The sequence below is a fragment of the Tribolium madens genome, unplaced genomic scaffold (genome assembly GCF_015345945.1).
Source record: "Tribolium madens isolate multiple individuals breed KSU strain unplaced genomic scaffold, Tmad_KSU_1.1 Scaffold_3;HRSCAF=73;Tcas5.2_LG2, whole genome shotgun sequence".
NCBI lineage: Eukaryota > Metazoa > Arthropoda > Insecta > Coleoptera > Tenebrionidae > Tribolium > Tribolium madens.
In genome coordinates this window covers 10,801,679-10,825,447 of record NW_025401006.1, presented here as the reverse complement: position 1 = coordinate 10,825,447, position 23,769 = coordinate 10,801,679, and the positions used below count along the sequence as shown (strand labels likewise).

At 32.8% G+C, this 23,769-nt stretch overlaps 5 protein-coding genes across 5 annotated transcripts; 4 read left to right on the top strand and 1 right to left on the bottom strand.

The window, feature by feature from the left end:
• Positions 1-3,066: 3,066 nt before the first annotated feature.
• On the top strand, positions 3,067-13,237 carry LOC123007774. The gene is made up of 2 exons (XM_044403212.1): positions 3,067-3,190; positions 12,142-13,237. The coding sequence occupies exon 2, from the start codon at positions 12,142-12,144 to the stop codon at positions 13,225-13,227; it is 1,086 nt and encodes a 361-aa protein (XP_044259147.1). The 5' UTR covers positions 3,067-3,190; the 3' UTR covers positions 13,228-13,237.
• Positions 13,238-14,297: 1,060 nt separating this feature from the next.
• On the top strand, positions 14,298-15,104 carry LOC123007527 (mitochondrial pyruvate carrier 2-like). The gene is made up of 4 exons (XM_044402880.1): positions 14,298-14,522; positions 14,571-14,611; positions 14,669-14,865; positions 14,920-15,104. The coding sequence occupies exons 1-4, from the start codon at positions 14,438-14,440 to the stop codon at positions 14,948-14,950; spliced, it is 354 nt and encodes a 117-aa protein (XP_044258815.1). The 5' UTR covers positions 14,298-14,437; the 3' UTR covers positions 14,951-15,104.
• Positions 15,105-15,516: 412 nt separating this feature from the next.
• LOC123006979 (saccharopine dehydrogenase-like oxidoreductase) lies at positions 15,517-17,495 on the top strand. Its single transcript, XM_044401960.1, has 5 exons — positions 15,517-15,727; positions 15,903-16,077; positions 16,123-16,630; positions 16,679-16,916; positions 16,972-17,495. The coding sequence occupies exons 1-5, from the start codon at positions 15,725-15,727 to the stop codon at positions 17,353-17,355; spliced, it is 1,308 nt and encodes a 435-aa protein (XP_044257895.1). The 5' UTR covers positions 15,517-15,724; the 3' UTR covers positions 17,356-17,495.
• A 151-nt stretch (positions 17,496-17,646) lies between these two features.
• LOC123006980 (saccharopine dehydrogenase-like oxidoreductase) lies at positions 17,647-20,642 on the top strand. Its single transcript, XM_044401961.1, has 5 exons — positions 17,647-19,049; positions 19,191-19,365; positions 19,410-19,917; positions 19,963-20,200; positions 20,256-20,642. The coding sequence occupies exons 1-5, from the start codon at positions 19,047-19,049 to the stop codon at positions 20,616-20,618; spliced, it is 1,287 nt and encodes a 428-aa protein (XP_044257896.1). The 5' UTR covers positions 17,647-19,046; the 3' UTR covers positions 20,619-20,642.
• Positions 20,643-21,084: 442 nt separating this feature from the next.
• LOC123006978 (histone-lysine N-methyltransferase SMYD3) lies at positions 21,085-23,405 on the bottom strand. The gene is made up of 8 exons (XM_044401958.1): positions 23,269-23,405; positions 22,992-23,112; positions 22,701-22,942; positions 22,522-22,649; positions 22,187-22,363; positions 21,836-22,130; positions 21,612-21,774; positions 21,085-21,429 (listed from the first exon to the last, which is right to left on the bottom strand). Exons 1-8 carry the CDS (start codon positions 23,273-23,275, stop codon positions 21,210-21,212), a joined length of 1,353 nt encoding a protein of 450 aa, XP_044257893.1. The 5' UTR covers positions 23,276-23,405; the 3' UTR covers positions 21,085-21,209.
• Positions 23,406-23,769: the final 364 nt, after the last annotated feature.

Sequence of the window (23,769 nt, the reverse complement as noted above, 5' to 3'; positions counted from 1 at the left end):
AGTTAGCCACCCTTGACATTCGCAATGTAATAATCTCTCCAGTAACATATATAAAACCGCAAGTGTTATTGACGCGGGTTGCCCCTTACGGGCTCATTATCACAATGCGTGGCCTTTTCTCCCTCTCCCTTGCATCCGCGCAAATATGAAATGAAATCTCACCCCGAATTAACCCCCCCTGTCCCCCAAACTCCCTGCCAATCACCAATTCAATATGATCATCCAGCACACAACGACACTCTTTATATTGACATTGTTGCACTTTCCAACTCATAATTCATCCGACAAACCGCTGAGTTTGTTTTTGTGTCGACAGCGATTTCATATCGCTCTATCAATTATTAATTTTAACAAAATGTAATATACATACCGAACACATTTTAAATTTTCTATTAATTTCATTATTGTTCATTTCGAACGAGCCGAGGACGATTCTGTGATCAAATTTTGACGACGAGGCGCCCTAGGGGCTTCATCACCACCACTCCAGCTTTATACTCTCTTGACTTGGCACTTTTATAAGTTTTTTACAAAGAGAACTTGCATTTTAAACACTGGATCTATGCTCTATGTAACGAACACTTCGGATTGAAATTTACATTTTGAGAGGACTTTATATGCAAATTATTATTTCTCACACTTTTTCTCAAATATTCCTCATCGCTAACAATCAGAAATAATAATCGTTTCTATGATTTCAGCTTTAATTCAATACAATAAACTCCCAACTCTTACTTATTTTTCAAATTTTTGGAAACATTTTTCAAGTAAATAAGTAATAAATAAAAAATAAATATATATATACAGTAGGTATGTCCCCGGATTGAGTTTACAAGTTTGCAAAAAAAAAATTTTTCATTTTAGGCCAAAACTGCAAAGGAAAAACATGTTTTGCTTTACCTGAAACGAGCAAATCTGTAATTAAAACTTTATTATTCTGATTCGGTGAAAAGAAAAGTTAATTTTTCTTTTGATTTTGGATTTTTCTCTGCTTCTTAAGTCCTATCACATTAGCAGTTTTATTTATTTGACAACTCTATCTCTCTTTGACAATTAATTTATTAATTAAATAATGATAGTTTTTGTTAAAAATAACTTTTATTTTATTTTAAAGGTGTTTTTTGAGTTGCTATTTATCAAAATTATGTTTTTCACAAACATTTTGTTATTTAACTTGCGAAAACTCATTGTCAAAAAAATAAAACCGCCAATGTGATGGGTCCAAAATCAAGAAAAAAAACGGACTTTTCTTTTTACTGAGTTAGAATAATGAAGTTTTAATTACAGATTTGCTCGTTTCAGCTAAAGCAAAAAATGTTTTTTCTTTGCAGTTTTGGGGTAAAATCAAAGATAATTTTTTTTCTCTTGTAAACCCAATTCGGGGACATACTGTATGAAGCAACACAGAAACAATCAGGATTGACGATTTTAAATAGGTTTATCGAATCGATGCAAGATGCATTTATCCCATGATTTATTTATTTTACAGTATTGTTTATTTAGAGCTCCTATTCTTAATTAATTATATTGATTGCCGTTGAGAAAATAGAGTCATTTCATTTGAAAAAACTGAGTTATAGCTGTTTGTTAATGATCATTTTCAAAAAAATCATACTAGCATTGCAATTTGACAGTTGACAATTTTAAAAAATCTAGAAAACTTTTCGAACCTTTGGTTATCGAATGCAAAAAAAATATTCACTTATCAGAAAGGGTTCAAGAGCTGTGATGTTTTGAATAAACCCCTGCAAATAAAAATTTTAACCAAAAAATTGACATATGTCAAAAACTGTGACAGATAAGTACTAACAACTAGCTACATTTTACTCAGTTTAAAGAGGGGAATTCAAAAATGCAATAAAAATAAGTAGTTACCATTTAAAATTTCAAAGTTGGCGCCAATTTCTCGTAGTTTCGGAAGTTCAGCTATATTTTTTCAAATAATTTATTTGAACTCAGACTGGTCGATTTGGGTTGTGTACAAAATTCCAAATTCCTATTTGAATTAGAAGTTAAAAAGTATCTAATGTAGGCCCTAAAAGAATCACCTTGTATACCTATTAAAACACCATGTGTTCAATAAGACTTAATTAGATTTCATTTAGATTTAATCAAAGTAACATGTGAGTTTGATATTAAGTTGGCACAACTGAAAAAAAAACATAAATTGAATTTGTATATAGAAATTCACAAGTTGTCAACTAGTTGCCAACCGAGTTGCCAACTTAATTTCAAAGTCACAGGCCTCTTTGATATAGAATTTATTCTTTCTACAAGATGTCCTAACATTCCAAAATTATGAGTTGATCGCTTAATTGTTTTGTTATTAATTAATCAAAATATTTAATTCAAATCAATTGTCTACCTACAAATTTTAAATTTAAAAAATCATGTAAGCAAAACTTAACTTTTCATCTCTATTTCTTCAGTTCCAAATTTTTGAGGGTTTTTTTAGCTAGTTGAACATTGTTACCTGTTGCTATTTTAATTTACTTTTTATGGAGAAATATAAAAAGTGTAGATTGTGATCGCTATGTTCTGGTATGTGGTGTCGCTCCAGGAAAGGCTTTTTCTTGTTTTGTTTTATTTTTATTTGGGAGAAATCGGTGTTTGTTGGTAATTTCGGCTAATTATTGCAAATTCTCTCAAGGAGTCATATCCTGCTTTTGGATAATGCTTTAACAATTGTGGAAGGGGGTGGTAGACGTTGATAGACAGCTGAACGCCACATGAGTGCTCGGCGCAGATTGCGGGGATGATGATCACAGCTAACACCCCAACTCTTTGTATCTCTATCTGTTCCATTCCGCGCTATGTGATGCGATATGTAAATGAGATAACACGGTGCTCATTGTGTCTTGTAAAATCCGAACAAATTCAAGCAACGTCTTCATCGGAGCGTTAGGAATAAATCAGCGAACGGCGGACTTATCGAATGACAATTACCATTGAAAAATCCATGTGTGGGTGTCGCAAAAGGGTGCTGTCACCTGTGGAAACCGCCCCACGTGCACCACTGCCCCACCCTCGTCATTATTATCGCATTTAACGCCCCTCATTGCGTGCCGGGCTGTCACTGAGCCAGCACGTGGTCTTTGCTTGGCAGCGTCGCGACGCCGAAGACGCGAAGAGTGAGTGGTACAGTGGCTATTTCTCACTGTGAAACTTATTTAAAAAAAAGACACTTAAGGTGAGAAAATTTTAATTATTAGATGTTTTCTATAATTTGAATTAATCCAATTTTCTAAATTTTTGTGTTACTTACTGAAATTTTTTGAATAGCTTAATGATTACATATTTGGAAAATTTGTTTCGTGTTTGTTTTTGTTAGTAATCGTACGAATTACCTATTTTTGGATTTTACTTTTTTCTGGTCTGTCTAAAAATAAGTGAAGTAAACCATCGGTTGTTACCCTCACCAAATCCAATATTGTGTGTTTTTTGAGCAATTATAGTTCGTCATGACTTAGGTGAGGGTGACGAATTAACTTTGAATGTAGATTGAATACAACTGGCGGAAGTAAAGTTGTTGTATTACATGTGGGGATGATTTTACCCCATAGAAGAACAATAAACGTTGACCACAAACCATATGCCACGACATGACAACCGTATTTTATGATCCAATTACAACATTATTTATTACCATTTTTGCTAATTAAAAAATAACATTTTCATAAATAAAAATAAATAATAGGAATAATCCACAAAAATAAAAACATTTTTAAACTATTCAATTTCTTAACAAATAATTATAAAGAACATTAAAGAAATTAAAATAACAAATAAATGGCAATAACAGTAATAATATTTTAATGTTTCAATTATTTAGATTTATAATTAATGCCTGTCAAGAAACGATAAGTGATTTTGAGCTCGTTCTGAACATACAAATATATTTTTTAACTGAAAAAAAATTTATATTCTATTACTAAAATTTAAAAGAAAAAATTTTTTTTACTCAGGAAACACTAACAAATACGTAACATTGACTTTGCTCTGATCAATTCCCAATTAATAAATTAGTAATGTAAAAGAGTATTTTATTTTTTTAACTAGAACACATTTTCGAAGAAAAGTGATATTTTGACATTTAAGAAATTTAAAATTGAAATAAGTAAAATAAAATAAAAATTAAAAAAAAACAAGAAACCAAGAAAAATAACGTTGTCTCAGTTCTAATCCATTTCTAATGAGTAAATTAGTAAATCTGGAAGTTTAATTTATTTTTAAAAATTGATATAATATTCTTATAATGGTATGTTTTCAGATTTGGTTTTTATTAATATGATTTTTAGCAAAAAATATAAATATGTATTCGATAACTGTCTAATACGTAATAAACATAAAAAGACCTCAAACCTATTAAAAAAAGCCTTCCAAAAACTTTTAACAAATTTTAATTATAAAACATTATGAATGTTTATCATATTTTTCACTTCCTAAGAATAACATTTTTTTCAAATTATCTTTGCCCTAAAAAAGCAATTACATATACAATTTAATTTAAAGTACTATTACTAAATTTAAATGTTTTAAACAGTTTTGTTTCAAAAACCAATTAGTAAATTGGTAATCTGAAAGAATTTTGTAATTTTTTAAAAATAAAATTTGATAATTATTATATTATTGTCTTATATCTACAGTGTGTTTTAAAATGATTTGAAAATCATGACTAGTTGAACTAGTCACCTATAGAATTTCTTGCCACTCTACTCTTTTTAAATCTAGTTCTGTCAACAGTGACGGCTGTCAATTGAAATATTAAAATATCATTTGAATTTAATTACATACATTCAATATTTTTTTTTATATGGAAATTCCATTTCAAATGAGAGAAATTCTAAATATACAGAGTGCGCCAGAACTCGCGCCCCAGAGAAAAATGCCGTATAAGGTAAGATACCAGGGACATGGAAAAAATGTTAAAAAAAAAATTTCTACCAAAATTTCAAAGTTATGACTGTTATGAGAGTTTAAAGTTTGCACTTTGACTCTATTTATTTCTGTTGGAAAAATAATTTTTCAAATTTTTTTGCTACAGACTATTAGAACTCGTGTTTAATAAAAGACGCAGTAGCTGTTAGTTTCCACAAAAATCTTTTAATTTATCAAAGCTTGTTAATATTCACTAACAAGTAAACTCAATTTTTTGCTAATTTAATTTAAGTTATCAAAGAACAATTATTATAGTACATAAAATTTTATGAAAAAATACGTACTCATTTTTTTCTTTAACACTTCTTTGAAATAAATTTACTAACAAATACAAGAAATTGTAATTAAACTTTTTGGTAGAAAATGAACAATCAAAAAAATTTTTTAGTGTTTATTTGCTAAAATCAAAAATATCTACTTGACTGAGTGAACCCTTTCACTGTTGCTTAAAGTGGAGTCTAATGTTTACCGAAATTGGTAAATTTGGCGCTGCAGGTGAGGGAAACTCTACATAAAAACGGCATAAAAATAGACAACGTCTCAGCCGGCAGTCGGCCGTACAAGAAAACACACTCAGATCTCAGCAGCGTTCTAATAAAATCCTTTTAAATCTCTCAGCTTACTTTAAAATCATTTAGGGGAGATGTTCCCCAATTTGCATCGTGAATTGAGCCGTGCCAACTTCCTTGTCGCTTCTCCGATTTCTCTCTGTTATTGACGCGACCAACTTTAATTTGACAGATTGTCTTCAACATCAACCCGCGCTGACTAAACTTTATAATGCTTTAATAAAATGGAACCGCCAAATGCAAATAAATTCTTGATGAAAACAAAGTTTATTAGCTGGTTTTACGACTGCCGCAACACACACAAACTCCGCCGCAATAAGACCAACTTTTAATGAGCAACTGTATTAAATTAAAAAAGTAGCGCAGTTTCGTTCAAACGGCTTTTTTATTGTTTTCGGAACTTACCACACCGATAATTTGTCTTATTCAAGGGGCTGGAGGAGACAAGTGTAAGGAAAGTTTCGACACTCGTGCTGCGCAACCGAGCAAACAATCATCAGTCAGACTAATTACAATCTAACAATGTTTAATTAATGTGCGTCTCCATATTGTCGGAATCTTTGTCTTGAGAACGAGCGTCTTCGAGATGGGGTAAACAATAACCCGATTCTAATTTAATTAATTCGACAAATATGCCACTAATACCAACCAACAAAGAACAAAAATTAAACAAATCACTAAAGTAGTTTGAAAGTCCCAGCGCATCCACCAATTTTTAACATAAAAATAAATTTGATAAACTGATTTTTTAACTACATTTAAATAAAAAACAATTAATACAAAATCCATTAGTGACCCTTAAATTGTAGAATTTAAAAAAATATATACAGGGTGCGCCAGAACTCGCGCCCCAGAGAAAAATTTCAAGTAAGATAAGATGCCATGGAAAACATGGAAAAAATGTTTAAAAAATTTTATCTGCCAAAAAATTTTGACATTTATTTTTTTGACATTTGACATTTTTTGTCTATTTAATGATAATGATGTTCTTGTATATGTTTTTTTTACAATTATTTAGTAAAGGGACAAAAATTTTGCTTATAAAAGCCACAAATAACATTGAACAGAGTTATAATTTAGGATACAGCTTCCTTGTTTCCTTTTCTAATAATCTGTAGCAAAAAAATTAAAAAAATATTTTTGCAACAGGAATAAATAAGGTTAAAGTGCAGAATTTAAACTCTCATAACTTCGAAATTTTTATAGATAATTTTTTTTAACATTTTTTCCGTGTTCCTTATATGCCTTATATGGCATTTTTCTCTGGGGTGCGAGTTCTGGCGCACCCTGTATAGGACATTGACAGATATTAATCTATCATCATCGCCTAAAAGTATTTTCAACTATACACCGTGTCTCAAAAATTTGTTACAATACAAACTTGTGTTTTTTTAAATAAAACACCATATGTTTCTTAACGTTTTTAGATGTAGATTTCTATGACAATGTTTTTAGCTAAACTTTTATTGGTCGATTTTGCTTAGTTTTAAAAATAAGACGATTTTTTTGACGAAAACATGCACTTTTAAAAAATTTATTACACAAAAACTAAGACATCTGGAAATATTTTTTACTACCCCAAAGAAGAAGGTATAAGCTATAAGGTTGTAACATTTTTTTAGTGTGTTGCATTTGCAAAGATAAAAAAATGAAGGCGTTTGTTAAAAATTCAATAACTTAAAAAAATTTAGTGGAACACCCTATTTATTGTTTCGCATGTAAAAGATTATTAACTGTCTTTCTAAAATTATTTACTTTTAGGTGTTTATAACCAATAACTAAAAAGATATTTAACGTTAAACATTAAAAAAAATTACTATTGTTTCAGTAGCCAAAAAGTGCACAGTTGCACAAGAGATAGAAGAAGTATCACTTAATAATCGCATTTGTGTTAAATTGAATCCATTATTTTTTATTTTTACAATACAATAATCCAAATTTCAGTATTTATAACGACTTTTACAAACTCTGGATAAATCAACGGATAAGTGATTTGTGATGGAATTACTACGGTTGCTATAGTATCAACAATGCCCAGATATTGATAAGCATTGTTGTTACAATTAATATTTAATGTTAAATATCTTTTCATTTATTAATTCTAGACATTAAAAGTTAATTTTTTTAGACAAACAATTTATGAATCTATTAGATGCAAAAATAAAAAATAGGGTGTTCCATTTAATTTTTTGAAGTTATTTAACTTTTAACAAACTTATTAATTTATTAATCTTTACAAATGCAAAACACTAAAAAATTGTTACAACTTTAAGTTCTGTACTTTCGTGTTTGCAGAAGTAAGAAAAAATTTGTTCTAGCTGTCTTAGATTTTGTGTAATAAATTTGTAAAAAGTCCATGTTTTTGTCAAAAAAAAAACTTCTTATTTCTTAAACTAAGCGAAATCGACTAATAAAAGTTTAGCGTAAAAACAGTGTTTTAAAAGACTACATCCAAAAATGCCAAGAAATCGTAACTTATTTTTGGAACATGCTGTATGGTTGACAATAATTTTAGGTGATGCAGCTATCATTGTCCTATACAATATTTTTTTTTAATTTTAGCATTTAAAAATCACTAATGGGCTTTTTCAACTTGCACATCCTGTATATTTTAAATTAAAGCTGCAATTGCAAATAGAGAACTCACATTTTATTTTACTTTGGTTAATTTTAGCTCAATCAAACGGCTTTGTTTAGCTTTTAGTTTCATACATAAATCAAAACATTCGAATCGTTCAGTTAATTCCGTGCCAGCATTCAATCCTAAAAATGAAACCAAAAATAAAATCCTAATATTTTATAGATAGCGACTTGAATTGTAATTTTGTTCATTTGAAAACTAATTCAGTTTTGATTTTTTCGGTTCGAAATTTGTGTATGTTAAAAATTTGGCGTGAATCATTTCTATCTCGTCTCCCAAATATTTCTTTGCAATTACACTAAGCTCTTCCAGTCTAAGAGAGTAGCACAATGCAGGCGTCCTGGAAACGTCCCGGATGTCGCTAAATCTGCTAGCGATGCGCCCGAATCATACAAAAGCTTTGCCCACAAAAGATTATTAAGTTTGATGAGCGTTTAGTGCATGCCAACGTATTACCGTGCGGATCCTCAAAGCTGCGGATAAGCGACCATTTAATTGTTAAGGAACCGCTCACTGAAAATATAACGGCGATAAGCAGCTTAACATTAGCCCGCTTAAATTGCGATCCATGAGACTTTGGAAAATTTCTTTACAAAGACAATTCCCTCGTCAAACACCTGCACCCCTGGAATACTCCTCACAAACTTATTACTTCGATCCGCGACAGCTTGTAAAGGGTTATTACGTTCTTTGGAGTTTTAGAGATTTTAATATAGCGGCCCCAATCGACGCAGTGTTCTTATCAAATTAATCTGAAAGATAGTATCCGCTATTTTTTTTAAATTTGGCGTCAAAGCTATACATAAAAGTTCGATTGTGAACGAACCATCGTATTGAAAGTTATTAGGTATTCTGACATTTGCCACCTTATCAACTATAACGCCAAATTTAAAAGCACCCGTTATAATCAATGCAAACAGACTGAATATTTTTATTTTGTATCATTTCAAATAAAAAATTCAAACAACAATTATCATCCAAATGAGTTAAAAAAGTTTCCATGACAAAAAATTGCTTGAACCTTTTTTTACGAGATACAGGCTGTGTCAGAACTCGTGCCCAGAGAAAAATTTCAAGTAAGATAGATACAAGGAAGATGGAAAAAATGTTTAAAAAATTCTATCTGTTCAAAAATTTCGACATTTATTTTTTGACATTTGACATTTTTTTATGTCTATAGAAGAAAATCAGCAAAGTAGCTGGCCTCTGGTGTCAGGCTTGAAACTATCCAAATGGGCAAAACATATTTTAACAATGTCAGTTTTAAACAAATTGACAAGTCAATGTAAATATGAGTACTTGCAAGCGTTTTCGCTCTCTACTTCATTGCAGAAACTATGCATTATTTTCTAAAATGAAGGTTTCAACTTTTGGCATTATTATTTTAAATAACAAAATACTCCTACAAAACGTTAGGTGACAGATTAAATAAAACTTTTAAGTTGTCACAAAATTCTGTCAAAATCGGAAAGGAGACATCTGGAACATTTATCCACTGCAAATTACTCAAATGGTCAGTATTATCTATTGGCGACTGATTTTCTCTTATTTAATGATACTAATAATCTTGTATCAAGAGATCAAGACAATTTGTAATTGAGTCATTCTTGGATCCGAAAACGTGTGTCTGTGAAATGTCAAAAAAAATGACAAGTCGAAAGATAAAATGGCATGAACAAAAAGATGGTAATTTTATTAACTAACTTTATAATTTACTTTCAAAAAAAATGGTCCTATTATCATTATTCCAACTAATTTTGCCGTTTTACTTTTTGATTTTTTGACATATTATTTGACGTTTCACGTGCAGTTAATTCACAAACAGACATACGTTTTCCAATCCAAAGATGACTCGATTTGATCACTCGATATATGTTTTTTTTTTATAATTATTAAATAAAGGTAAAAAAAATGCAAATAAAAGCCATAAATAACATTAAACAGAGTTACAATTTAGGATACAGCTTCCTTGGAAAATTCCAACAGAAATAAATAGAGTCAAAGTGCAAAATTTAAATTCTCATAACTTGGAAATTTTTATAGATAGAATTTTTTTAACATTGTTTCCATGTTCCTGATATCTTACCTACAATTGCATTTTTCTAAGAAGGGCGAGTTCTGGTGCACCCTGGTATAGCTCTTTAAAGGTTAGATCTTTGGATTAAGTTTTTGGCCGTTCAGATCATGAATTTGAATTTTGAATTTAGTTCGTGAAAACGGCAAATCTTGTAACATTAAACAGTTGAAAAAAAAACAATTTGTGTCTTATGTTGCGTCTTATGTTGAACAAACTAGCAAGTTCAACAACTCCGACGATATCTGAAAGAAAAAAACTAAGGTGGAATATGGAAATTGTCAGTTCTGTTTTTTTTTTCCAGTAAAAACGCTTGAAAGAAAAGTTGCATTCATGCTTAGCTCAGTCTTCTATCGCCATTCGAGACTTGGTCCGATACTTTTGGATCACCCTGTGTAACTAATTTTAAAAAAAATAATCAAGTATCTATTATAATAAGGCCACTAGAAGTGCAAAAACATCAGTGAGTCCAATTTTAAGTTTTCGATTTTTTCAAATTGGTGGATAATTTCGCGTGAATTGAAAAAAACATTAAAAATTCTTATAACTGTAAATGGAAACAATGAAATTATGTTAATGATTTGAAACTCTGGAATATTTTCGATGTTTTAGTTGCGAATTTTGTGTTATATTTTTGCCCGTTCAGACTTCAGATCATGTATTCTTGAATTTAGTTCGTCAAAACGACAAATCTTGTAACATTAAACAGATACCTGTTGAAAAAAATCACCAATTTGTGTCTTATGTTGTACAAACTAGCAAGTTCAACTGTTCAACAAATCCGACGATATCTGAAAAAAAGTTAAGGTGTCTACATGAAAATATAGAATTTGTCAGTTCTGTTTTTTTCTCAGTAAAAGAGCTTGAAAGAAAAACTGCATTCATGCTTAGCTGAGTCTTCTATCGCCATTCGAGACTTGGTCCGATACTTTTGAATCACCCTGTGTAACTAATTTTAAAAAAATAATCAAGTATCTATTATAATAAGGCCTCTAGAAGTGCAAAAACATCAGTGAGTCCAATTTTAAGTTTTCGATTTTTTCAAATTGGTGGTGGATAATTTCGCGTGAATTGAAAAAACATCAGAAATTTTTATAACTGTAAATGGAAACAGCGAAATTGTGTTTATGATTTGAAACTCTGGAATATTTTCGATGTTTTGGTTGCGAATTTTGTGTGAAAAGCTCGATTTCATTAGCCTACATTTGTTGAACAATAGGGTCGCGTTTCCGACGCGGAGTCCAGAGTTCACGGAAGTAGTGGCGGTGGCAAGGCGATAGGAGTCCATCGGGATGTGGTGTGCCGTTGATTACAATAGCTGAGACGAGTATTGTGCATGTCGGGAGCGGTCTCAGACAATGGCTTTGGAAACAATCACCAACAGCATCGCCATAGCAATGCACCACCTCCTTTCGTTATCGCAAACTTCGCCTATGGCTTTAGTTGGGAATTTTTTCATTTAGCAATTTGCAAATCAAGACTCAATTTGAAGTTTTAAACTTTTTTGATGAATGCAGATGGAAAGAATTTGAAACTGATTTTTTCACCCACTTATTTATTCTCTCGATTCCGCTTTTCTGTTGCGAAAATAATTAGCGCGAGATAATTAATTACTAATTTGATTCAAACGATAAATTTAAAAATTCAGGAATGAGGGATAATAAATGGTTTTAATCGCTATAAATCAGTGTCTTTCCCATACCTCTCACTAATAAGACATTGGGATCGAGTGTATTGTCTAAGATAATCATCGTCGTCTAGATCGAGCAATTCTCTTAATCCCAACCCCTTGTAAAATGACGCCAAGACCGTATTAAATCCGAATTAATTGCTTCCTAATCCCCCTGATTCTCTCACTAATATAACTCAATCGAATTTTTAACTGAAAAATGACTTAACAAAACTTTATTTATTTTCAGATGTCCTCCGTTAATGAGCAACTCGCCCCTCCCCCCAAGCCCCGACTTTCCCCCCTTGAATTTCGCAACACCGACTTAGTGTCCCGCCTATTAGCCGCAACCCCTCCTTACTTATACAACATGTCTTTACTTCCCAACACTTACTTCTTCAGCGAAATGCTCCGTTCCTTCGTCCAGGCCAAATCCGACCCCTCACCCCGGAATTTCCAACCCCGAAGGACCCGTAAACGCCCTTGGTCCACCCTAAAAACCGACAATTCACCAAAACTTGAACAAAATTTTCCTTTTCCCGAACACAAACCCAATGAAACTCCACTCGAACTTACAACTAAACTCCCAACCCTCGACAATGACGATAAAAGCACGAAAAGTTATAGTACCAGTACTTTGCAAGACCAAGAACCGATTTACCCAGCCCTAGCACAAGAAACCAGCCCTTCTGGGTTAATACTCCCACCGCCTCCACCCATTTGGTATCCTCCATTGTATCCCACGAGTGCTCCATATGGGATTGACCCTCTCCATTTTTTCATTGACTTGAGAGTTTCGGGACATATTTACGACCGAAAGAACCAAAGAGAAGAAACTTCGTCTGGACAGGAGGACGAAAACCGGAAGGTTTCGGTTAAAACCGATCAATTTAAACCATCGAGGCATGCCTCAGCGTTTTCAGTCCCCACTCCGAGGTTAAACCGAACCGGTCCGATTAATTTGAGTCACGGGGACGATTACAATAGACAAGAAACAAAAAATATTAAATTTGATGTCAAGTCGATGGGGTTTGAGAAGACTTCAAATAAAATTGGGACAAGCTATATTATGAATAATATCAGTAATATTTATAAGAATGTGAATGAGGAAGCACAGAAGTACGTGAAGAATGAAGAGAATGATAATGAAACTGAAGAAGAAAAAGAAAAGAGAGTCAAGGATTTGAGGGCTTTGATTGGATTAGAGTTAGTTGTCGATTATATGAATCACGCGAAACCTCAACCGAAACGTTTAACAGAAGAAAATAATTTAATGGAAACGGAATCAGTCGGGAGTCCTACTTTAGAAGTTGTGGCAGTGCACGATGAGAGTTAAACTAGTCAAATATTTAAATTTAGGTAATTATTTAGAGTCGTATGATGTATATAAGTATAATAAAAATATGTAAATATCACAAATAGTGTTTAATTTCCGCCTCTGAAATTAAGACAAATATCTGGCATTTGTCGGAGTAACTTTTACATCATTACCATTACAAATGAGCCTTTTGCGGTGCAATTTCAAAAATGACTCTCTACTTTAAATAATATTCGTAATAAATTAAAACTGGAAGCGATCGCGTCAAGAAATCGAGTCCCTCGAGACTCTCCCGGAGTTTGGAAATTGGGATAAAGCGGATCAATCCTCGCAAGTTAATAATGTTGCGTCTCCTCGTTGTTTGCTTAAATATAATCTCATAAATAAATTTAACAAAAACGTATACTTGCTGTCATCCACCGACAATATAATAATGATATTATTTCCTCCGTCGCTCGTGATTTATAAGGGATGCCATAAATTGGAAAAGTTTCGTCTTTAGAGGGGATGTAAAGAAGTGCAATATTTCAAAACTGGAACGGAAATAGATTTTTTTACGCAAAAAATTCAACACGTTAAATGCGGACAGTGATTGTTGACGTATGCGGTTTTGTTCGAGCTTAATCACATTAAAATTAAGCTCGGGGCATTGTTAAAATCACATGCAAATGAGCTGTTCGGGTAGGTTAGGTGCCGACAAGCGAGATTTTCCACTACCCTCCATGTAAAATGTGTAAATATTCACACACTCTCACCCACGTATAACTAGTTTGCATATTCATAAGAAGGAGCTTTTTGCCCGCAAATATTAGTCGAATTTCGCTCAACGCTACAATTGAATTTACATTTTATAATAAAATGCCAGAAAAAATGACGGAATTTATTCATGAAAAAATCAATAAGATTAAAAATTATTTTCAAGTAAATTCGCAATTAAATAACCAAAGCAACTTAAAAAAAACTATCAATTGATGTAAAAAAAATTGGAACTATTTTTTTATTTGCCATTTACACAATTTCCCGATTGTTTGTTACGCCACTGCCGCTCAACTATGCAATTCCAGCGTTGCCAACCGGTTCGAAATTCCCCCAACAATTGACTTTCTTGACTTGTTGAATAACCTGTTAACAAATGACATTGACAATGACGTGATATTTGAATTAGATTATCAAATTAGACTAAAGGATTCACAATTCCATCTACCACCTTATCAAAAACCATAGCGAAATGTCGCAACTTTACCACAAATCAATGTTAGCGCTTGACAAAGTCGTACCCCAGAAATTTCAACCCTTATGGCAACATCCTGCAGGTAAATATATCCGAATTTATAAACACCTCCAACATACGGTAATTTTAGGTCCTAAGACTATATTTTTTTGGGCACCTGTCTTCAAATGGGTGAGTAAATCCGGATTTTGGTAAATAAATGCAAGTCATGATTCATGTTTTCTCAAGGGTTTGGTGATAGCAGGAATTGGTGATTTGGCGAGGCCTGCGGAAACGTTGAGTGTATCCCAAAGTGCAGCTTTAGCAGCTACGGGAGTCATATGGTCAAGATATTCTTTAGTTATCATCCCAAAAAATTATAGTTTGTTCAGTGTCAATGTTTTTGTTGGCTTGACACAACTTATACAATTGTACAGAGCCATAGAGTGAGTCTTTTTGTCACATTTTACTTAACTAAAATAACCGATTTTGTGTTGCAGTTATCAAAGGAAGCACAAAAATAACAATTGAAATATTTGCGCACAGCTAACTAGATGAATCTAAGAACAAAAAGTGGTTCAAATAAAAATCTAAATATTTTTAGATGTGTATAATTGCCAATTAAGGCCTCACCTATTTTTGATAATGTGACGTTTTGGTAACTAAATAAAAAATAAAGTACAAATGTGTGTATTCTTTAAAAATCCCCCTAGAAATCACTTCGGTCAAGTTCGGTAAAGTCCGCTATGTTGTTTTAATTTGACAGCTGTCATCTGTCACCGGCATTTTTGTAATTCATGTTCTACATTCTTTCGGTTGAAAAGTGTTAAAACTTGTTTTTCTGCATTACTGAGTAAGTTTTTCCTTACAAAGCGGTTTTTTAATATTCAAATTTTGTACCGTTGTTGGGTAATTCTATTCATTATTTAATTGCGCTAATTAAAGAGTATTTTTATTTATGTAGTGTAAGGTTATAAAAAGTGTAATTGTTCCTGTTGTTTTTTACTCATAATGACAATAGACACAAGCTTTAATTACAAGGTTCTCAAAAAATGTAATTTACACATGTATCGAGTTTATGTTGTCATGAAGTAAAGTTGATAAAAATCAATTTGAAGGTTGCATAAAAACGCAGTAATTTTTAACCTTAGGAACGTCTTTTGATCGAGTAGTACTTGTATACATTACTCATCTATTTTTGTATCACTATTGCACAACCGGATTGATTCGTGGAGTGTTCTAAATTTACCAACCTTTCCATTATTTCGTTTCTTTTTTTTTAATTAAAACTTTCAATTACAAGTAATGGTAAGATAAGATAGCAATTTGTATGTCTGCAAAACTAATTTTTTCCTCAATCCGCCCCATATTTGCTCCAAAATCCCCCACGCGTCGACCTATTTTATGTCTTAAATATTTACGTGCTTTAACAGCACATAAATTACTTCACGCATTACAAATAGAACTTTCTACGATTTTCCAGTCGAAAATGACACGAGATTTAGACGTAATAGTCTTTGGGGCGACCGGTTTTACTGGAAAACATTGTCTCCCTTTGATTGAAAAATTTTCAAAAAAGCTGCAATTGAAATGGGGCGTGGCTGGCCGTTCCGAGCAAAAACTGAAAGAATTTCTAGGCCAGTGCGAGAAACAAACAGGTAAGTGATTTTTCCACCGATCCAAAATCTTAATTGATTTATTAGGGACTTCCCTTGAGAAAGTCCCAATTATCGTTGCCAACGTGCAAGACGAAGAAACCTTAAGGGAAATGGCTCGCAAGGCCCGGATTATTATAAATTGTTGCGGGCCTTATCGCTTTTTCGGGGAGCCGGTCGTCAAGGCGTGTGTCGAAGAGGGCACCCACCATGTCGATGTCAGCGGAGAGCCCCAATACATGGAAACAATGCAATTGAAATATCACTCAAAGGCCCAAGAAAAAGGGATTTATATAATCAGCGCTTGCGGTTTTGACAGTATACCATCCGATTTAGGGGTAATTTTCTTGCAAAAGAAGTTTAACGGGACATTGAACTCCGTTACTACCTTTATGGAAGCGTGGGAGGAAGATGGGGCAACTGCAGGATCAGCGGTTAATTATGGGACTTGGGAATCCGCTGTTTATGGTTTAGGTTTTGCTAATGAATTGAGGACTTTGAGGACACAGTTATTTCCGACTAGATTACCGAGTTTTAAGCCGAAATTGCCGTTAAAGTATGGATTTAGCTTGTAAAGGGGGTTTATACAGTTTTTTTTTCGTAGAACCGTTCCACATAAAAACGATTTGGTGGAAGGTTGGGTTCTGCCATTTTTGGGGTCTGATAAGTCGGTTATCCGACGCACACAACGTCTTTTCTACGAAAAAGACTCCAAACGACCAGTTCAAGTCGAAACTTATTTCATTCTAAAATCATTTATGAGTGTTATAGGAATGATGATTCTGGGCTTGATTTTTTCGATTTTAGCGAAATTCGAGTTTGGCCGAAATCTCTTGCTTAAGGTAAAAACACCTGTGTTTTTAGATTACGATAAAAAATGTTTTTGTTTTGTTTAAGTACCCGGAAAAGTTCAGTTTTGGATTCTTCAGTCGCGATCCGCCCAGCGAGGAGAGAATTGCAAAGGCCCGTTTTAGTGTCACTTTGTATGGAGAAGGTTGGAAGGAAACTCTTCCAGATGCAAACGATGAATATACCACGCCTCCAAATAAAGCAATTGCGGCTAAAGTTAAAGGAAAAAATCCAGGTTATGGGGCTACGTGTGTTTGCTTGGTGCTTGCTGCCTTAACTGTTATTACTGAGACTGATAAAATGCCACCCGGTGGTGGGGTGTACCCACCGGGGTATGCTTTCGCAAAAACGTCACTGATTGAGCAGTTGGACCAAAATGAAGTCAATTTTGAAGTGTTGTTTGAGAAGGATTTACCCGCTTCTAAATATTAAACAGTTTGAGAGTGATTTCAGAGTTTATTTAACCGTTATTAACATTTTATTAATTTGTATCGTGTTTATGGTGTGTATAATAAAAATTGAGTTGTAAAAAAGGTACTTTTATTTAAATCCTTCAAAAAGAGATACCATAACATAAAAGTTCAGTTAAGTATAGGTAATCAACTAAATAAAAAAATTAAATTTCATGAACATTCTTTTTCTAAATAAAAACAATTTTAAAGCTTGCATAATTTTTTTGGTCACATCCTTAAAATAATGAATGAATAATAAAATGAATAGCTTTTTTCAATAACGTATTAAGTTGTAAGTTGGTTGGTATAATATTCCTGGCATTTTATTTTATACTTTTTTGGAACATATTTTGTAATAAGTATTCTTATTTATTATTTGCTTGCTCTGACTTAGGTTAATTCAAAAAAGGCGCCGCGAGTAGAGTAAGTCATTTTTTCTACAGTGCGATCAAAAAGTTGATCTATCAAGCAAGCCTAGAAATTTAAAACGTGTGTCTGCGGAAGATAAAATGTCACAAAGGTAAATAGGAAATGTCAAAATATTTTTTTTGTAAGCTGTAACAACAAATCGTGGTGAACGATTTGTATGAATAAATTCCAACTACATCTTATTTTAGAGTGTTTTAAGACGTTTCATACAGTAATTCAATTTGTTTAGATCAATATTTTCATTTTTATAAAATAATTTTTCGACATCTAGCTGACATACAAACTTCCAAGCGACATACGTCCTCAACTAGTACGCCTACTTGATAGAAAAACTTTTTGATCGCACTGTATTTTGGTGTTACAATGAGCATTTTGTGACACTGTTTTTGGCGACATTTTATGCAATACCACTATCAAATATAATAATAAATTTAATTTAAAAAGCGCTTAATAGAGAAAATAGTATAAAAAACGCGTGTTACAACCTCTCATTGTGATACTCGTGCATTTGTAACACTTGTTTTTTAATATACTATTTTCATTCTTTACCTAGTTAAAATAATACATTTTTTTGACACAGTTATCAAAGGAAACAGAAAATTAACAAATAAGTAGTTTTTGCGCATAAATTTGGGAGGATACAATTGTTTTTAGATTAGTTTTATAATTACCAAATATTAAGGCATCATCTTCTCTTGATAATGTCTGGTAACTTATAAAGAAAATTTATGAAAAAATCCTCCTGAAATAACTGCGATCTACCTATGCTTCGATTAAGTTCAGCATTTTTCTAATAAATTAATGTTTAATCAAGAATGCAAAGATGATTTGCAGATTATTGAATTGATTTCTTCTTACAAACTGGTTAGTTTTAAATAATATTCAAATTTTCTATTGTTGTGTAACTCCATTCATAGTTTTTATTTTTGGAACGTTAAATCATAATATTGCATTTATGTTTTTTTTCCCGCATAATTACAATAAATATTAACTATAATTACAGATTTATTAAAAAAAATAATTCAGGTTTGTCAGGTTTATGTAGTCGTGAAGTAAAATTAAAATCTACTTGAAGGTTGTGTAAAAATGCCAGTCATTTTAAACCTTAGAACGTCTTTTTATCAATTGTACACACTTGTTTATATTAATCATCACTTTTCTACTATAACCGGATTGATTTGTGGTTAAATTTACGTATCTTTCGATGTTTTAGTTATTTTTAATTAAACTCTAGTGCAAACAATGGTAAGATAACAATTTTATGTGTCTAAAATTAATCCTTCAATCCGGCTTAGATTTGTCTTAACATGCTTCACTTACCGTTCTATTTTTTTGTTTTAAATTTTACTTTACGCACCAAAAATAGAACTTTCCACGATTTTCCAGTCGAAACACACCCGAGATTTGGACATAATAATCTTCGGAGCGACCGGTTTTACCGGAAAACATTGCCTCCCTTTGATTGAAAAATTTTCAAAGAAGCTGCATTTAAAATGGGGCGTTGCCGGCCGTTCCGAGAAAAAACTCAAAGAATTTCTGGGCCAATGCGAGAAAGAAACAGGTGAGTGAGTAACTACAACATTTCAAAATTCAATTAAAATTTAGTGACTTTCCTTGAAAACGTCCCAATTATCGTTGCCAACGTGCAAGAGGAGGAAACCTTAAGGGAAATGGCTCGCAAGGCCCGGATTATTATAAATTGTTGCGGGCCTTATCGCTTTTTCGGGGAGCCGGTCGTCAAGGCGTGTGTCGAAGAGGGCACCCACCACGTCGATATTAGCGGAGAATCCTATTACATGGAAGCGATGCAACTGAAATACCATTCAAAGGCGCAAGAAAAAGGCATTTATATTATTAGCGCCTGCGGTTTTGACAGTATTCCGGCCGATTTGGGAGTGGTTTTCTTGCAAAAGAAGTTTAACGGGACATTGAATTCCGTTATTACGATTTTTAATGTGTGGGAGGAAGGAGGGCCGACTCCAGGAGCGACGCTTAATTTTGGGACTTGGGAATCAGCGGTTTATGAAGTGGGCTATGCTAATGAATTGAGGACTGTAAGAAGACAATTGTTTCCAAATAAATTGCCAAGTTTTAGGCCGAAATTGAAACTAAAGTATGAATAGATTAAGTTTGTAGGAAGTTTTAAGTGTTTTTCTAGAATCACTCCACACAAAAATGATTTGGTGGTAGGTTGGGTGCTTCCTTTTTTGGGGTCGGATAAGCCGGTAATTGAGCGTTCGCAACGGCTTTTTCACGAAAAAGACTCCAAAAGACCGGTTCAAGCCGAAACTTACTTCACTGTAAAATCATTTATGAATGTTATCTCCATGACTATTATGGCCATGATTTTTTCAATTTTCGCGAGATTCGGATGCGGCCGAAATCTCTTACTTAAGGTAAAAAGCTTTCATTGAATTATGGCGAAAAAACGTTTTTTTTTTTTTGATTTAGTACCCAGAAAGGTTCACTTTCGGATTCTTCAGCCGCGCCCCTCCTACTGAGGAGAAAGTCGAAAAGGTGCGTTTCAGTGTTACTTTATATGGAGAAGGTTGGAATGGAACTGTTCCTGATGACCATAGAACACCTCCAAATAAAGCAATTGCCGCCAAAGTCACGGGGAAGCATCCAGGTTATGGAGCTACTTGTGCCAGTTTGGTGCTTGCTGCTTTAACTGTTATCACCGAGACCGATAAAATGCCACCCGGTGGTGGGGTGTACCCACCAGGGTATGCTTTCGCAAAAACGTCACTGATTGAGCAATTGGACCAAAATGAAGTCAATTTTCAAGTGTTGTTTGAGAAGGATTTGTCCTGAATATTAAATCTGAGTTTTAAAGTTTATTTTACTGTTATTCTATACAGAATGCGCCAGAACTCGCGCCCCAGAGAAAAATTTCAAGTAAGATAAGATACCAGGAATAGGGAAAAAATGTTTAAAAAATTGTATCTGTCAAAAAATTGTATCTGTCAAAAACAGAGTCACAATTTAGGATACAGCTTCCTTGTTTCCTCTTCTAATAGCCTGTAGCAAAAAAGCTAGGAAAATTATTTTTCCAACAGCCAAAGTGCAAATTTCAACTCTCATAACTTCGTAATTTTTAAAGATAAAATTTTTTAAACATTTTTTCCATGTTCCTGGTATCTTATCTTACTTGAAATTTTTCTCTGGGGCGCGAGTTCTGGCGCACCTGTATATGGTGTGTTTTAGTAGTTTATTAAAATTTACTAACATATGTTGCGTTAGTATTGTATTATGGTGTGATTATTAAAAATTTTGTAAATAAATAAAAAACAAATTTTATTTAAATCCTTCCAAATGAGGTAGACAGGCAACCAATTATACACATAAATATCGAATTTTGTTTATTCTTGAATCGTTACTAAAAAACTTTTTTTTCTAATTTACTTAAACGTTTTGATTTGTCACTGCCGCCCGTGCTTGTTGCATCAATGGTACCAACTCATCTTTAAACAAATTATTACTAATCCCATGCGTAATTTTCAAAATCTGATAAGCCTTCGTCAAATGTTCCAGTGCCAAGTTGTCATTTTCTTCAAAAAGCAGAATTTTTCCCAACTTCAAGTGCAATAACCCAGTTATCGGATGCACTTGTCCGTAGTATTTACTACAAGCATTTGGCATTAAAACAGGGAATTAATTTATGAGACAAGCGTCATTTGTGGCGCTTGTTTGAAGTCGTTGAGCGACTACATAGCGATCATTTTGTTTTATGTAATCATTTTTAAAATCGTTCAACTTTCATGTTTTTTATATTATGATGACGAGCGTCTCATTATTTATACTTACTAAAAAGCGTCAACGAGCTCAAGGGCGAATTTTCTGGCAAAATCCCATTTTTGAAAGTCAATACTCGACTGAAATGCCAAATCGAGGGTCTTGACGTATTTTACGTTAAATTTGTGTAAGACACCTTTTTGTTTTTTCAAACAAATCTCACAAACGTCAAAATCTGAGTTGTTGTTAAAGAAAAAAAAAAGTCGGACTGGAGACTAAATACTTTGAAAGGATACAAGCCAGCTGTTTCATGTTTTGTAAATGCAAATCGGTAAATTCAACTACTTCTTTGAAACGTTTTAAGAATAATTCTGTTATTATTGTGTCACATTTCGTGCATTTTTCGCCAGGAGTTATAATTTCTGCATCGATATAATTGTCACACTTTTCATTGGGACAAGCAGCTGCGTTTATTTCAGGTGGCTCAGGTTCGAGACATTTGGGACATTTGCATAAAAAATAATAAGCAGCTTCTAATTCATTTTGGCGATCTTTCGTTGTGTTTAAAATGTCAATATAACTAATTCTTATCTGGGAAAATATTTAAAATAAGAAAAAACGGTGGTAATAGTAGTAATAATATCTACCTGAGACCAATCTAAATACTGAAAAGTTTGTAAAGCGCGAATGGATAAAACTGGTCCATCGAAAATTGCTACAGCATTAGGACTACACGAATGGTCAATTACAGAAGCTCCTAAATACATTCCTGTTCCTATACATTGTAATTCTTGATCAATTATGTTAAAGCTGTTTATACACATCTGAAATAAAATAAAAGGTTTGTAAACGAGGCAATAAAGTTGTCATTAAATTATTCACAAACTGTAAAAGCCGGCCAAAACATAAATTAAACTATTTTTAATCGTTCAAATATATTACATAATGATTGTTGAACACTATTTATTTATTTTCCACTTACTCGTCCATACATTCCCATCAATTCAGCCGAATTTGGAAGACTATCGTCGCCTAAAAAATCAAATAAGACTGCACACAGTGACGTAAAATGTTCCATTCTCTGGTGATCTCCTTTTATGTTTGGATAATCTAAAAATTATGTCATTATGAGAAGAAAAAATATTATCTGGTGAGTCTTACGCGACATTAAATCTTTATACATCCTAAAACAATTTTCCAAATAATAAGACTTGACCAAATCGCCCCCTTTCCTCAAAACATGAATTAATCTCGCGATAAACCTCGCCGCATCCGGTAAAATCCTAGGGGCTACTCGTTTCAAATTCCTACATTCTGTTTTATGCACACTCCAACCTTCTTTTTGACACACTTTTCCACAATAATACACATAGTGGCACCCAGAACATTTCATAAATTGCCCCCTTGAAAAGAACTTGTTTTAAAAAATACACAACGTCACTTGCAACTCACTTTTTGAGACAAGAATCGCAATATTCCGTCCGCAATTTCGAACTTAGGACGTAAACAAAGGGTTTTTCTTTATAGATCGTACATCCCTCATGGACGAGTTTTTTTGATCGCATTTCGGACTCTACAAGACGAAAGAGTTTAATGCATACGAGGCTTAGGGTATTTATAAATTAGCAGCTGAGAGTGAGGATATTTTTAAATCCCACAGGTAAAAATATCTTGGGTGTTAAACCTATAAATGTGGTGACAATCGGGGAAACCCCTTATATATTATTACCTGCCATGTCTTGGAACAGAAAAGGATCGTTTTTTGATAATGACAGAGTTATTCTTTTAGTTTTGTGTAAAAATGCTTGAAATTAGCAATAAATGCTACTTTACAAGACAAAAACATCTCTTGACTTAACCTCAAACTGGAAACTTTAAAAAGACCAAATGAAGTAAATAAATGCAAGCAACGGTACTAATAATTAAAACGAGAAGTAGACAATAAAAGTAAAACCCTATACTGTCATTCATTAATTTGCTTAAGAAATTGTAATTTAATTTGCAATGCGCGCCATTATTTGAATTATGATAATTTGTTTGCCACTTATAACGCACGATGTCGTTACAATTGTATTTTGAAGTAATTTGCAAAAAATGCATTATTGCTATTAATATTAAACCATACGTTCAAGTGTTTAATTCTAAATAGTGTCCCTTAAAAGCTGTGTATAATTATACAGTTTGGCATAAAAATTTTAAATATTTTTAATGGCGCCAAAATTTAAATTAA